We start from the raw sequence: 15,308 nt of genomic DNA, 5'->3' as shown, positions 1-15,308 counted from the left end.
TGACTTATTGTAAATACCTGTGATAAAAATTAGACAAAAACGTGACTCAGGTGCTCGTGGTCATGTGACATGGTGAGCACGGTGAGCATGTGATGTGCAATTGTTTATGGGTGTTGTAGTCCAGCACTGGATCGGCACTAACGGGACATTTATCACTGGGTGCCATACAGGTACTCTAGCTGAATAGTTATCTGTAGTGTTATTAATATTAATAGAAGCATTGGTTTTCTTTGAAAACATTAGCTAGTTACATTAGGTCGTTTTTTTTTTTTTTCGACAATATGCTCTTCTAGAGTGTACAAACGTACACGGTACTGTAGAAGGAATGACAGGTCCCAGTATATTATTTACTTCAACTGCAATTATAGGAATATAAATCTCTGCAGAAATCACAAAATCATTGTCAGTGTGTGCGATATTGGAGAGGTAGCTTGACTAGAGTGTTTGTGTTTCTATAACACACACACACACACACACACACACACACACAGAGTTATACCTGCTTGTCTCACTGGTCCACTATCCACGCTGCCTCCAAATCCAGCTTTATCACAGAAAGGGGGAGCCCAGTGTGCTTCACAGTGACAATTCTTTTTATTATTACACACCTGTACAGGTAAGACAACACACACACACACACACACACACACACACATGCAATGTGAAGACTGGGTCAGTGGGTCTGTTAGAGGTTTACTGTGGAGCTGACATGGATTGGTTTGGTATAGAAATAAGGAAAGTATTCCTAAAAACGCTCAAAGAGTCTAGTGTCACTGTTTGTTTGTTTTTTTAAAATCAGGGCATTAATGTTATGAATAAAATGGCGAGATCTGTCTTGTCCCTTACAGCCAAAGATTACAATGCAGTCAGTGCAGAGCTATACACTTACCCTTACACATGCAAAGCCAAGAAGCCTTGCTGAAAAGGTGTAATTGAGTAATAATGGCTTAAATGGGTAAGTGGTAAAAACACATTGCTCTAAATAGTACAGTAGGAACCCATTGGGCATACACCAATCAGCCATAAGATTAAAACCACCTGCCTAATATTGTGTAGGTCCCCTTTGTGTAAGCCACCAAAACAGCTCTGACTCGTCAAGGCATGGCCTCCATAAGACCACTGATGCAGATCCTTTAAGTTGAGGTGAAGCCTCCATGGATCGGACTTGTCTGTCCAGTACATCCCACAGGTGCTTGATCAGATTGAGATCTGGGGAATTTGGAGGCCAAGTCAACCCCTTGAACTCTTTGAACAATTTTTGCAGTGTGGCAGGGTGTATTATCTTGCTAAAAGAGGCCACTGCCATTAGGGATACTTGGCCTGCAACAATGTTTAGATAGGCGGTACGTGTCAAAGGAACATCCACATGAATGCCAGGACCCAAGGTTTCCCAGCAGAACATTGCTCAGAGCATATTCCTTGGACCACTTTGATAGGTACTAACCACTGCATACCAGGAACACCCCACAAGACCTGACGTTTTGGAGATGCTCTGACCCAGTTGTCTATCCATCACAATTTGGCCCTCATAGTCACATAGTCACTCATATACCAACTCTTGCCCATTTTTCCTGCTTCCAACACATCAACTTTGAGAACTTACTGTTCACTTGCTGCCTCAAATATCCCACCCCTTGACAGGTACCATAGTAACGAAATAATCAGTATTATTCACTTCACCTGTCAGTGGTTTTAATGCTACGGCTGATCAGTGTATGTCGATAAAGAAACATTATCCAAGTTATCTAGCCATTTTTCACTGCAAATGAACACAATAAGACTGACCTTAGCCGATTGTTGAAACATCCTTTATATAACAAACACAATTGCTAAGCACCGTGTTTTTACTTCACACACTGACAGTAAAACACCACAGGATTATAACAATTTAAAAAGACCAGTCAAGACAGAGAAAAATAACAGATGTCACAAATAGTGCAGGTTTGTACAGTACATATGTCATGGCTGAAATTTCTGAAGTGCATTGCTTTGATCTTTAATAACCCTTTGCCATTTAAAAGTCTGCCAGGCGCAAATATAAGAGTGTAATCATGACATTTTTGAAGAACTAGATAATATTAGTGTTGTTACTATAGAAACGCTCTACAATTCGACTCTACAGTTGCTCCAAGCCTGGTGTCAGCCACGCTGATGCCACACTGCTCATTTCACATCTGTACTGTAAAACATGTTAACCTCATTTCCAGCTGTTCTTTGCAAAGTATATGGCGTATTAAAACCTGTCATTTTACAGCACATTTCCTTAAACTCATAGGAGGATGTCAAGAATCATGTCTCTTGTCGGGACATAATCCCCCCAAATTTGAGCACTTGTACCGATATTTTTTTTTTTTTAAATGCATCTTGGCGCATTTACACTTGCCTTTTTTATTTGCATAATCCCTATGTGGTTATAATCCTGATACCCAGGATACATAAAATGACCAGGTGTAAATGCAGTCAATGAGATTATATCTGGTGTAGTGGAAGTGCAGGACGACACATCTAATTACCACTTGTCCTTCGTCATGTTAACAAAGCCTTCCAAACAGCTACAATAGGCTTCATACAGGTCCAATGCCACATTTCCTCCATTCTGTAACTCCAAAGTATCACACATTGTATCCATATGGTGCAGATTATTAAACATTTCGCCAGAGAGGTGATTGAGATCAGATGTGCTGCTCCACGGTACAGAACAGATCTGCATCAGATTTAGGGATGTGTAAAATGCTGTAAGGAACCTCTCAGTTTCTTCATCCCTTGTTCATACTGAATACTTACACCCATCTCTCTCTCTCTCTCTCTCTCTCTCATATATATACACATATGACATTTGGTATGTCCATGGTATGATCATTCCTGCACATATTGTTGATAAGAGCTAAACTATACAGATCCAATCAACAAGCAATATCACTGTCCAATTAATTAAGGACTTTGCTGCATACACACTGAGCGTGTATATGTGGTGTCCTTTACGCGTGACATAACTTCTGTGCTTTCAGTGTATTTTCATTTCACGAAACCGATTCCACATTACGACAGACAGATACACAAACAGATTTGGAGACACGCAGTTGACTTGTGATGGATTGAAAAATTCTAATTCAATTTTCCGTATTTGTTTGAGAAGAATAAGCATAACATTTTCAATTTCACACCCCTAAGGCCAGCCTTATTTCTCACTTTGGGGGGAAAAAAAAAAGGAAGAAATCCTGCATCAGTGCTTCTGTCATTCTCAGAAATCATCAAAATCTGACAAACGAAGCACAGTGTGTATTTTTCCCCCAAACAAAGCGCGCACATGCGTTTCAACACAGCGGCCACAAGGATGACTGGCTTGCTGTCAGAATATGATGAATTGCTCATTAAGATCGGCTAAGTAAAGCTATTATGGTTAAGTGACTGAGCCTGGGTGATTGATAGCAAGGTATTGTTGCATTTTAAAGGTAAATCACATATATAGACTACAGGTTGAGGATGAAAGAAGGAGGAGATGACACAGAAAGCTATATAGTGAGAAGGAGGTGGTGGATACTGTACAAAATTACTGAGAGAGAAAAAAAAACAGGGAAAGAACTGAGCAGAATTCTCTCAGCATCAATACACTGAATAAACGACCCTCAAAACTATTAAAATTTCACAGCCATTTTTTTTACATCTCTGCCAGCAACACTGTCATGCAGCTTTCAGAAGCCAGGACGTTATTAATAATGTAGCTAAAAATCTCAGCCACACATATCCTAATGCATCTCTTATTTTAATACACGTGGCATATCAAGGTGTAAATATCTGTTTCATTTTTAAAACGTTTTTGCAAACCTAACCACAGCGTGTGTCGAGAAATAGAGCTGAACAAAAACTTAATGTTTGTCTTATTAGGATCTTTGGAAGGGCAGAAGAACATGGAAGCCATTTCCAATTCATACATACTCTCAAGGTCAAGTGCAAATATGTTTCTAAACCAAATAATACATAAACACTAAACCATTTATCATTCTGCATAAACTTTTAATGGTTCAAAATGATATGTTCAGGGGTAAATTAGTAGCTCCCTGTCCCATTGAGAAGCTGACTCATGTGTATGAAAGCAGACCGAACACCAGAGCATTCAGAGTAATGGTTGGCTGAGGGTTTTTTTTTTCTAGATGACAACATGCTGGTAAGGAAAATTTGCTTGTTCATGGAAAAGAAATAAAAGTGTCTAACCCCACGTCCGCTGCACTTAGCCGCACACTCATGGACGCCAAACACGCTGATGTTTTGACACTGCCGATTCAGACACATCTACAGGAAGAGAGAGAGAGAGAGAGAGAGAGAGAGAGAGAGAGAGAGAGAGAGAGTTAGGCATTTAAAAGACTTCTACTTCCAAGTTTTCCACTAAAACAGAACAAGACCCAGGTTCTGTAGAGACTAGTCCTCCAAAGCCCAATTACAGCTATGTCCTGTATTCATATAACCAGCCCACAAACACTCCACCCAACTATAATGAGATTTAGGAATGAGACTCAATTACATATTCATCCAAAAGCTGAGTAATCAGAGATGGTGGAATAACCAGCTGAGTAAGAAGGAGAGTTGGATGCTGAAAAGCCTGACATGTTTATTGTAATTAACTGTGTTGTCTCACACGAGGGGATAAGTGATAGACAGCACCAGAGGCAATTGGTCAGACACACACATCTGTAAAACCATGTCCGAGTAACAGCGTGATGTCAGGATTTCCGTTCTTCCTGCTCACTGCTGGGGATGATGAGGCCTTTCTTTCCCTTATTAACATTTCACTGTGTTCCACACACACACACACACACACACACGCTCATATAAATCCAAGACTGCATACTATCTCATTACAGAATCAGACACACACTGACATATGGGACTATAAACCCTACAAAATGGATACAGACCAAATTCATAAACACACACACACACACACACACCATGAAGGTCAGTTCAGTGTTTCCCAAATCGGTCCTTAGGAAACCCGACATGGTTCACATTTTACCTTCTTCAAGCCCCAACAAACCTCCACACCTCTACCAGGTACCCACTGTTCAAGACTGCTATTCTTCAAAGATTGGGATCTGGATAAGAGCTATTCTAGACCATTTGGCTATTTTGATCACCACACATACTCGGGGTGGGGGGGTTGGTTTGAGGACCACAATTTTTCCTTCCACAAAACAAATGATTATCCATTACTGTTTTGGTATAGGCACATTTTTAAATTTGTAAACGTCCTTGATTGCTGAAAAACACACATTGCTCTCACCATGTTGTTGCCGCACTTGGTTCCAGTCAGTACCAGCCCTGGGTCAGGCATGTCATCACCCAGATACACGTGTGTCCCCCGGCACAGGATACGCCCACCTTCCGGCAGCGGGATGTTGGTCTCTATGGAAACTGCATTAGTTCCGATTACTGGCCGATTCGCCCCGCCCTGGCACTGGATCTTCCCACATTTAGCATCTCTGCATAAATATTAGGAAAAAAGTGAAAAAGACAAAAACATTTTATGATTTTATACCATATGAATATTATTATCAAAACTGGCCATAGTTAGCAACTCTAGATTTCCAAACATGAACCAGCATGGCATGTATAGCAGATTCTCCATTGTAGTTTAATCAGTCATATGCCAGCTATCCATCCATTTTCTGTACCGCTTATCCTACACAGGGTCACGGGAGCCTGGAGCCTATCCCAGGGGACTTGGGGCACAAGGTGGGGGACACCCTGGACAATCATACACCCATTCACACACTTCAGAGATACTAATCAGCCTACAACGCATGTCTTTGTACTTTGAAAGGAAACCGAAGTACCTGAAGGGAAGCCGTCAAGCACGGGGAGAACATGCAAGCGTCATGCAGGGCGGAGGCACGAATCGAACCCCCAACCCCGATGGTGCTAACCACTAAGCCACTGTGCCTCCCTCAATCATATGCATTCATGGAAATTATATTTAGCTGAAGGCAACTCATCAGAGCTCCAGGGATAGAGATATTAAGTCAGACATGGTAGTGTTTTCAATAACTAATATAGATTTTCATTTTATTTACCCTCTCTTGTCTCTTCCCAGTTTGGTCACCTGCCAAGTCCCACCCACCTGCCAGCTCTCCCCTATCATACGACAGCTAACAACCAGGAAGGACGAAGACTATTGCATGCTTCCTCCATGGCATCCTCCACATCTTTTCAAACTGTAACACACACGGAGGAAAGAACTATCCACCTTCTTCCTCATACATGAGCTAACTGGCTACTCACTGTGATTGACAGGGCCATTATATGCCATTCCTCCCACCCATACAGCAAGGACGTTTGCTCCCTTACCTCTCAGCCATGGACGGTTGTGGAGAACACTTTTCCGGTGCGACAGTTTTGAGCTGTGATTTTCCTTTTTTGTCTTTTTGTTAGACTTCAGCCACAGAGACATTTGACAGGTTTTCCAGACCACCACATGTATTACTGTGGCAGTTGTGAATGGTAGAAGGAGTCTTGGAGAAGACATGGGTAATTGAATGAGTGTGTACACCTGTGTGTGATAAACAGTGATCTATTTATAGTCTGTGTGTTTTGCAATGAGTGGCTACATGGTAAGGACTGAGAGCCGGTGCCGTCAAGCAGGCAGCGTCCTGATAAGCCTCTCTCTCTCTCTCTCTCTCTCTCTCTCTCTCTCTCTCTCTCTCTCTCTGTCTATCTGAGAATGTGAAGTTGTACTTTATTTCATGTTCTTTAAGTTGACAATTTGCTATGCTGAAACACAGGGGGATTTAAAAAATAAATGTAACCTTGTTCTCTCTGATGCCTGAATCATGATCCATTTCATGCCCACCAGGGTGTCACAATTACATATGCATTTTAAGGCATGTCCTGATGAGAGGTCAAGCACGGAGAAGAGAGAGAGACAGAGCGCGAGAGATAGAGAGAGAGCAGGGAGGAACGTGTGTTTGGTGAATGAGTAATCAGCTCTCTTTTTTCTGTCTCCCTCCTCCCTCTTCTCTCTATCAGTGTCCACTTCAGTAATTTGGGCAATCAGGCAATTAAATCCATCAGGAAGTGATCCGTGTTCAGTGAAGTACTTTAAGTACCTGCCTGCTTCCTAATAGAGCAAAATGTTCAACAATGCGCTTCCTGTTTATGTAAATTGCAGTGGTTCCTCTTCTGCTTCTTTTTGTTTTTTTTGTCCCTGTCATACAGTACATGCCGTCTCTACAGGAAACCATAGGCTTTTGTGTGGGGAAACCAAATCAAACAACATAACACTAGAAATGAAATGATGTTCCACTCATCTTCTTTTTTTTTTCTCTTCTTTCCCCTTCTCTGTTTCATTATTCTATTTATTATAAATGGAGAAGAAGAAAGAAAAATGTCTCACTGTGCTTCACATTTAGCGAATGAGCCCTTGGAGTCTTTTCCACAGTTGCCATATGGGTCTCCTGCTGAGTTCACCCTCTCGAAACAGATGCCTGGAGCTGGCTTTGCACCTACAACAAAAAAACAAAACACACACACACAAAAGAGAAGCACACATGCACCCATAAGCTTACAATTACTCTATATACTCTTCACTCTCTGTTTGTTAGAAATGTGACATGAGTGTGAAATGTTTATTGTGAAAAGTTATTTTGGCAATTACGACCATATTTTTGCAATGTGACTATAAAGTTGGTCAGACAACCTGGTTCACTCAAGTTCAATCAAATTTAAAGAGGTGACTTCATTCTCTCCATGCTCCTCTTGGTATTAATACTAGAACTGTCAAAAAAACATCTTAATCATGTTCTGCTGATTTGTTGATGACAGTAATACGTTTTCGTAGTTATAACACATTTTTTCTCTAGTTATTTCTAGGGCGGTTCCTCAAGCTCAAGCAATTTCTGTAAAGAAAACGACATTGGTGAGTAAACCTATTTACCTCAGTGTTTTTAGTAATAAAAACTGTGTTCACATGATCTGATGTAGTGAAAACAGAAGGGATGTCTGATTCTGAAGTGTGTTACACTCTGAAAGGTACCAATCAGTTCTTTTTCTTGATGTTGGAGTGGAGTTAAGACGTATCTTTCACCTGGTGATGTGAATATAGTATGCCTTTTAAAAGACTTTCCCCGAATGGCACAAAAAATAAATAAATAAATAAACAGAGCTCACAAGCTCAAATCCTGATGATGACATAGACATCAATGGCTGGGAGTCCAAGAGGGCGAAACTGTCTGTGCTGTCAGGGTGGGAAGGATGACATACACCACTCTCTCCACTGTCAATCACAGCGACACTAGCCACTCACGGTCATCTGTGAGCTCATGTATGCCGAAGAGATTCATCAATCATCATCCGATACAGCGCTGTGACTCACCTTGACCCCAGAGTGTGATACACTGCTGTTCATGTGTTTGGCAGATGCCATTGTAGCAGTGTCCGTCCACACCATGACACATGTGACCATCGTGCAGGTAAACGTTAGAGGGACAGTGAGGGTCAGAACCTGTGCAAAACTCCGGCAGATCACATGAGTTAGTGGACTCTCTGCACAGTGTACCTGCAGGCTTCAGCTAAAACACACACACACACACACACACACATAAACACACATAGTTAGCAATCATTATTACCCACCATGATTCAAGGTGACTCCATTTGTCTTTTCAAATGGAACATGTGTAAGCAATAAAGCAGTAAAGATCAATAAAAAAGACATCGAAAGCAATGCTTTTTAAAAAGGTAATAAATCATTGTCGTGTGTGTGTGTGTGTGTGTGTGTGTTACCTGACAGTCTTCACAACACTGGCCATGTGCACACACTGCATTCAACTTCAGAGTGCATGTACTGGCGTTACAGCATGGGTTCATACATTCCTACAGAGACAGAAGAATAGATATATATATATATAAACTTTACGTTTGAGAACCCCCTGTCCTGCACACTCTAGTGTTTTCCCTGCTTTAACACATGTGATCATGTGATTCAGATAATCTGTTAATTAACAGACCTTCCTGAGTGAAAGTGGGTGTGTTAGAGCAGGGAAATACGCAGCACAGAATAGGGGGGTACTCCAGGACCAAAGTTGGTCCAAAGATGCATCCTCAACTCCATTATACTCAAATTCTTTGTTTTATAGAATTATACAAGGTCCACCATCAATAAAAATATATCATTTTTTAAAAATTGCACTCAAGGTTTTATATTTAACCGTCCAACAAGATTCCAAAGAGAACCCATTAATGTTAATGAAGAACCTTTAACTATCCAAAGAACATGTTAGGATCCCCCGTTTCCCCCTAAAGTGTCATTTACTGGAGCACATGGTATGAGCCCACAGCATAAATAACCAATCACAGTCGGAGACTCATACACTTTGTGTTCGAGCCCAATATTGATCCAAACTGGGGCTAGCTTTGAGGCTCAAAACAATGTAACTATAAAGACATTCACATAACACACATCTAAAAATTAGATAAAAAGACAAAAGAAAAAGAAAAAAAGGGGTCATTTGGGTGGCTTACAGTTCTAGCTTTCTAAATGGTTTCTGTTTAGAATCTCTTCTGAAAGGAAACACTTCTGTTGTATGGTTTTATGTAGAACCTCAAAGGATTCCTTTCAGACGGACAAATTAAACAACCCTACAGAACCCAAGGTACCAAACGGTACCTTTCCTTGTCACTGGAGTGGTACTATCAAGGAGACATCTTTTGGAACCTTTTAGTATACATCGTTTACCTTTAAAATGATTGAAGATGGACCTTAAGGACCAATGAGTTTCCTTTAAAACTTTACTCTAAAAGCGAATTACAGGTGCACCACATGCATTTTACATTCCCAGGTAAAAGACACAAGATATACACCATATATTCATATGCACACCAGTGACAAGGAAAACTACCTCGTATTTCTGAGAGTGTAGATGGAACTGATTTTTCTAAAAGTGTGGGCTGATTTTCTGTTTTCTGTAAATCACACTGTGTGTGTGTCTGTGTGTGTGTCTGTGTGTGTGTGTGGAAGTGAAACTCATTAGTATTACAGATGTGTCCCTCTTGGCCTATAAACTTGTGCCATAGCACTGATGGAGACAGAAGATTGAGGCATCTTTATTGCTCTTCTGAGCTGCCATTGCATTTTGGGTTAAAGATCAATAAACAGACATGAAGAGCAATAAGATTCCTACAGGGCTATGTCACTAACTGTACTAAAGTGTGAGGGATTTTAATGCATAATGTGCTTCCCTGGGCTCTGTGCTCTGTGTGTATGTGTGTGTGTGTGTGTGTGTGAGAGACTCAGATTTCTGGGGATTTGTCCCAGCATGGTCCAGGCCAAAGCATCTGCCTGAAGAGTGTGTTTATGTTACTTGTCACAGATTTGGGTCATAATATACCATAATGGGCCATGACTAATGCTAGTGTGTTAATGCTTGGACTGGGCGACTGAATTAAGATGATTTTGTATGCGGGCGTGTGTGTGTGTGTGTGTGTGTGTGTGTTTGAGCGAGAGAGAGAGAGAGAGAGATCAAGAGAGAGAGAAATGCAGTGTCCTCATTAGACCCTTACATCTCTCCAATGAGAGACGGATAGACAGATGAAAAGCAGTGCAGATTCCATGTGGTCTTAAAAAAAAGATATTGGCATATCTTTTATTACATGTATTGTATGGTCAGTGTTATGGTACAGCTGTCATACAATATGTGAAATAACTCTGTGTTATTGTATGACTTAATCTGTCATGGCCACTTAGACATTATGACACCTAGCATGAAAATGACAAACAGCACTGTTATATTGCTGATCATCAACTGTTTGTATAATGACAGCTTATTGACAGCATATGACAGGCATGATAGGTGTATGATATGATTACATACCACATATCACATACTTAATGACAACTGTCATTACACTTGACGCATAAAAAAAATCATAAAAATGACTTTTACACAATATAGCTTCATTCTAATAAAAGATTATGCCTCCTACTATGATAGAGTTTTACTCCAGAATCATAAAGACCGAGTCATGACATTGGGTCAAGGTTAGCCTTTCCATTGGGTCTGCACTGGCAGGGTTGTTATGAAACGTTCTCCATTAATAGTGATTAATAGTTATTAATAAATGATCAATGAACCTATTAACAATGTATTATTAATAATATTTGCAATGACCATACAGCTAACTTGTTAAGATGGCGCACTGCACGATGACCATGCACAACCATGAACGTTTAATAAATCCTACTCATTTTTTAACATGTACCACTTTTTAAAAAATTTTATTTAACAAATTCCCTAATAATGAATATGCTGAAACTGCCCCCAGTTTGAAAACAACAAAAACATCATGATATATAGTACGTTTATCATAAACTGACATACCTCGAGATCTCCACAGTCACACTCCTCCCCCTCTTCTACGTATCCATTGCCACACTTCTGTCCTCCGTAGAGCACCTTCACCTCAGGCATGTTGAAGAGACACATACCCACTCCCTTATCCAAACTCACCAACAGGTCTTTCTTACTGCATGAACTGAACACAGTGGGGAAGGGGTACCTGCAGAGAGAGGGGATGGGGAGTCTAAGCAAGTCTACCTGCATTCGTACTAGCTTGTAAATAGTAATTTGCAAGTTGTAATAACATCATTTCCAATCTCGGCACGTTTGATGTGTGAAGTAAAAAAAACAACAACCCAAAAACATGGAAAGCTTGTCTTTTGTTTGCTCTATCAGAGCACGTAAAGCTCATAAAAACCTACTTTAACCATACTTTTACAATTACAAGCTGCCCTGTGTGTGCAGAGTTGCATGTTCTCCCCATGCAGGGGTTTCCTCCGGGTACTCCGGTTTCCTCCCCCAGTCCAAAGACATGCACGGTAGGCTGATTGGCATGTCCAAAGTGTCCGTAGTGTATGAATGGGTGTGTGAATGTGTATATGTGATTGTGCCCTGCAATGGATTGGCACTCCGTCCAGAGTGTACCCCGCCCTGTCACCGATGCTCCCTGGGATAGGCTCCAGGTTCCCCTCGACCCTGTGGGATAAGCAGTATAGAAAATGGATGGATGGATGGATGGATGTATATTAACTGATCTAAAGCCAATACTGCTATAAATGGATTTAAAAAGGATACTCTACACTCTTCACAGTGTGAGCAGCCATGTTGATTTGAAATCACTCTGTAAACGGGGAAGGAACTGATAGTTTAGCCCAGTGGTTCTCAAACATTTTCAGCATGAGGCCCCCCCTTATGCAGGGTGCATCCCTTTGTGGCCCACTAGAGTTGAAATTTTCTCAACTGAATTTTTCTTCTGTATTAACTTTCTCAGCTGAGAGACCGTGTCCTCTATCTAAAAGTTATTTTAAATAGTCTTAGGTTTTATCAGCGTGTGGCTCAGTATGTTAGTATATCAACGGATGTCTCTGTTTGGTGTGTGTCTTAGTGTGCTGTGTATAATTGATTTAATTTATTCATATTTCTCATTTTTGTGTACATCATAGTTCAAAGGTTGATAATCCCGACATACAGGTAAAATGAATTTTTAAAAAATAATGTTCTAGGATTTCTACGCGGCCCCCCTGATGCCATCTGGCGGCCCCCCACTTTGGGGGCCACAGCCCCCAGTTTGAGAACCACTGGTTTAGACGACTACCCCAAGCTGACAAGTTGAAATTTCAAACTGAGGAAGTGTTTTTGGTGATTTTTACCAGTTGTAGGTGGTGAATTACAAGTTGCAACTTCACCTCGAACATAGCATAAGAGACAGAGAGAGAGACAGAAAAGAGAGAGAGAGAGAGAGAGAAAGAGCAAGAGACAGAGAAGGACATGCCTTAACTGTTTTAACCAAACTTACAACACTAAGTTTGAAGCACACTAAGCAGTAAAAGATTGAGATCAAGAAGATGTAGAAGTCAGGGGAAGAGAACGATAGAGAGAGATCTTAAGCCAAAGTGTCAAGTGTAAAGTGAAGGAGTGATGAGTAGAGTGAGATGAATGGACATCATTTCTCACGACATGTCTGCTGATCTCATCTCCTCAGCTCTCCTCATGAATGCCAGACTTATTCACTAATCAATTCATCAACGTGCAGAGCTGACGTGGTGTCAGGATGGTGCTGAGTCATGAGATACTCTGAGATAAAAAGTATTTACAAGACGACACACACTCTGTCTCACACAAGTCATCCCTCAGCCTTATGTTACAGACAGAGAGAGGAGTTAGATGTTTCTATTTCGTGCTGCCAATAGTTCAGTTTTACTGCAAAAAGTTTGTGAGAGAGATGAAGAGAGAAACAGACACAGAGAGAAAGGGAAAAAGACAGAGGATGTCCTTGTTTCAACAAAACGCAAAAACAAAGACAGGAGAGAAATAAATGAATGGATTTAACGTTCATAAAATCATAAAAGCTTCGTAAAGTCAATGGGAAAGTATTCAATGTGAGACTTGCTCTACCATTTATTGATGCTCTTTTTTGATTAATGATTAATTATGTGGTCATGTAAACAGAATATACAGTATATATATATATATATATATGAGAGAAGTTTCTTTCAGCTTTTATTTCCTTACTGGTATTTATATGTAGATGTGTTAAGCAACATATAACATAGCACACTTTGTATCAGACACACCCAATATTTTTAGGCGAACAAAAGTATTGGAACATGTGACTGACAGGTGTTACTTGTTACCCAGGTGTATCCTGTTAGATTTGTTATATTGTAAATAAATAAATGAATTTGTTATATTTGTAAATAAATAAATAGCTTTGAACATGTACTCTTGGTTTTAGCCTTCAGTTTCACCTCTGACGACCTGTGCATTTGTTGTTAAAAAGGATAAGCCTACATGAAGATCAGAGAGCTGTCTGGGGGGCGGGTCTGAAACAAAAAAGGTTCTATGTTTTATGATGTTTAACACATCTAGATGTAAATACCAGGAAATAAAAGCTGAAATCCTAAACTCTCATCTCATTTCCATCTTTTGATCTCAAACTCAAATGTCTTTGGTGTACAGCACAAACAAATGAATTGGCCTTGCTGTTCCAATAGTTTCAGAGGGGACGGTAATGCATTGCTCAACCATAATAGTTTCACTGTCAAGCTATTGACAGATATTAGATATTACTCTCCCGTCTACAGTAATATAACCTCCAGCTGTCACTGAGAACCAGAAAGAGAAACATAATGCTGTCCTTCTTTAAAAAGAGAGCTGGAAGAAAGACTTCATTATATGCAATTTGCAATCGTACAAAACTCCAAAAGAGACCAGGAAAGTGACTCTAAAAACTAATAAAGTCTGAAATTTATGTCAGATCATGCTTTAGTAATTGTTTACTGATTTATTCGTGGTTTGCCCAATAATTATGAAAGAGCCGCATATGTCATGTATTTAGGAAGATCTTTTTTTATTATTATTATTGACTGACTCATGCAGACCTGGAGGTCTTTTTTTTTTTTTTTTTTTTCATTGTCAGATTGCTTTTTGCCAAAATCTCACTTTTTCCAGTCATCAGATTTGTTTTGTGCATATAAACATACTCATGTAAATATTTCATCTTTCGGGAACACACATCCCTCAGATGTGCAAGCACACTGTTTTACACGCAGTACACTCTTACAAATAACGGTTCCTTGAGGGTCCTCGGAATAGTTAAGGGTTCTAGGTTCCTAAATAAGTTCTATTTGGAACCACTTCTAAAAGGAAAGTAAACTTTCAGGGTGTAATATGGATTTAAACAAAAATGTTTCATGGTCCTTCTATGCTGTCAGCATGCACGTGCACGTGTGCACCCACCCACTCACACACACACACACACACACACACACACACACAGAAAGACAAACACTCACAGAGATACTCCAGATCCTTTTTTTTGTTGTTAGAAAACAGCTTTGCAAACTCACACTGCAAATGCACTCAGGTCTGTTAAATGAGTACATGTGTGGAAACACCCTTAGAAAAAAAGGTTCCTTCTTACACACTAAATGGTTCTTTGTTTTGTCTCTCTGCAGAAGCCTTTTAAGGTTCTATGTAAAACCCTTCAATAGTGTTAGGACTGTGGGATATAATGATTCAACCTCTACACAATATTACACTGCCATGCTATCCAGTGACAATTACTCCAAATATATTATATTAGCAGAGTTTACTGCTATGGCACCACAGAAAAGTGCTTGCTCTATTGTATCTCACTGTATGTTCAACTTAGCTAACATTAGACATGCACTGTATATAATTAACCTGAGTTAACTATATTTATTAGTGATGCCAATCAAACATTTCGGCCGTAAATGGTAAAATAAATAAATAAATAAA

General features: G+C 40.1%; 1 protein-coding gene across 2 annotated transcripts in view; it reads right to left on the bottom strand.

The window, feature by feature from the left end:
* LOC128617533 (disintegrin and metalloproteinase domain-containing protein 12-like) overlaps positions 1–15,308 on the bottom strand; it is a 128,081-nt gene that overhangs the window by 14,714 nt on the left and 98,059 nt on the right. For both annotated transcript variants that reach the window (XM_053640685.1, XM_053640687.1), the window contains 7 exons: positions 11,370–11,547; positions 8,776–8,865; positions 8,366–8,561; positions 7,388–7,496; positions 5,279–5,477; positions 4,213–4,290; positions 500–608 (listed from right to left, as the gene is read on the bottom strand). In XM_053640685.1, coding sequence (XP_053496660.1) covers positions 500–608; positions 4,213–4,290; positions 5,279–5,477; positions 7,388–7,496; positions 8,366–8,561; positions 8,776–8,865; positions 11,370–11,547 — 959 coding nt within the window. The remainder of the gene's footprint in view (positions 1–499; positions 609–4,212; positions 4,291–5,278; positions 5,478–7,387; positions 7,497–8,365; positions 8,562–8,775; positions 8,866–11,369; positions 11,548–15,308) is intronic.

This window comes from Ictalurus furcatus, chromosome 13 (genome assembly GCF_023375685.1).
Source record: "Ictalurus furcatus strain D&B chromosome 13, Billie_1.0, whole genome shotgun sequence".
Lineage (NCBI taxonomy): Eukaryota > Metazoa > Chordata > Actinopteri > Siluriformes > Ictaluridae > Ictalurus > Ictalurus furcatus.
This window is presented reverse-complemented; position numbering and strand designations above follow the sequence as displayed.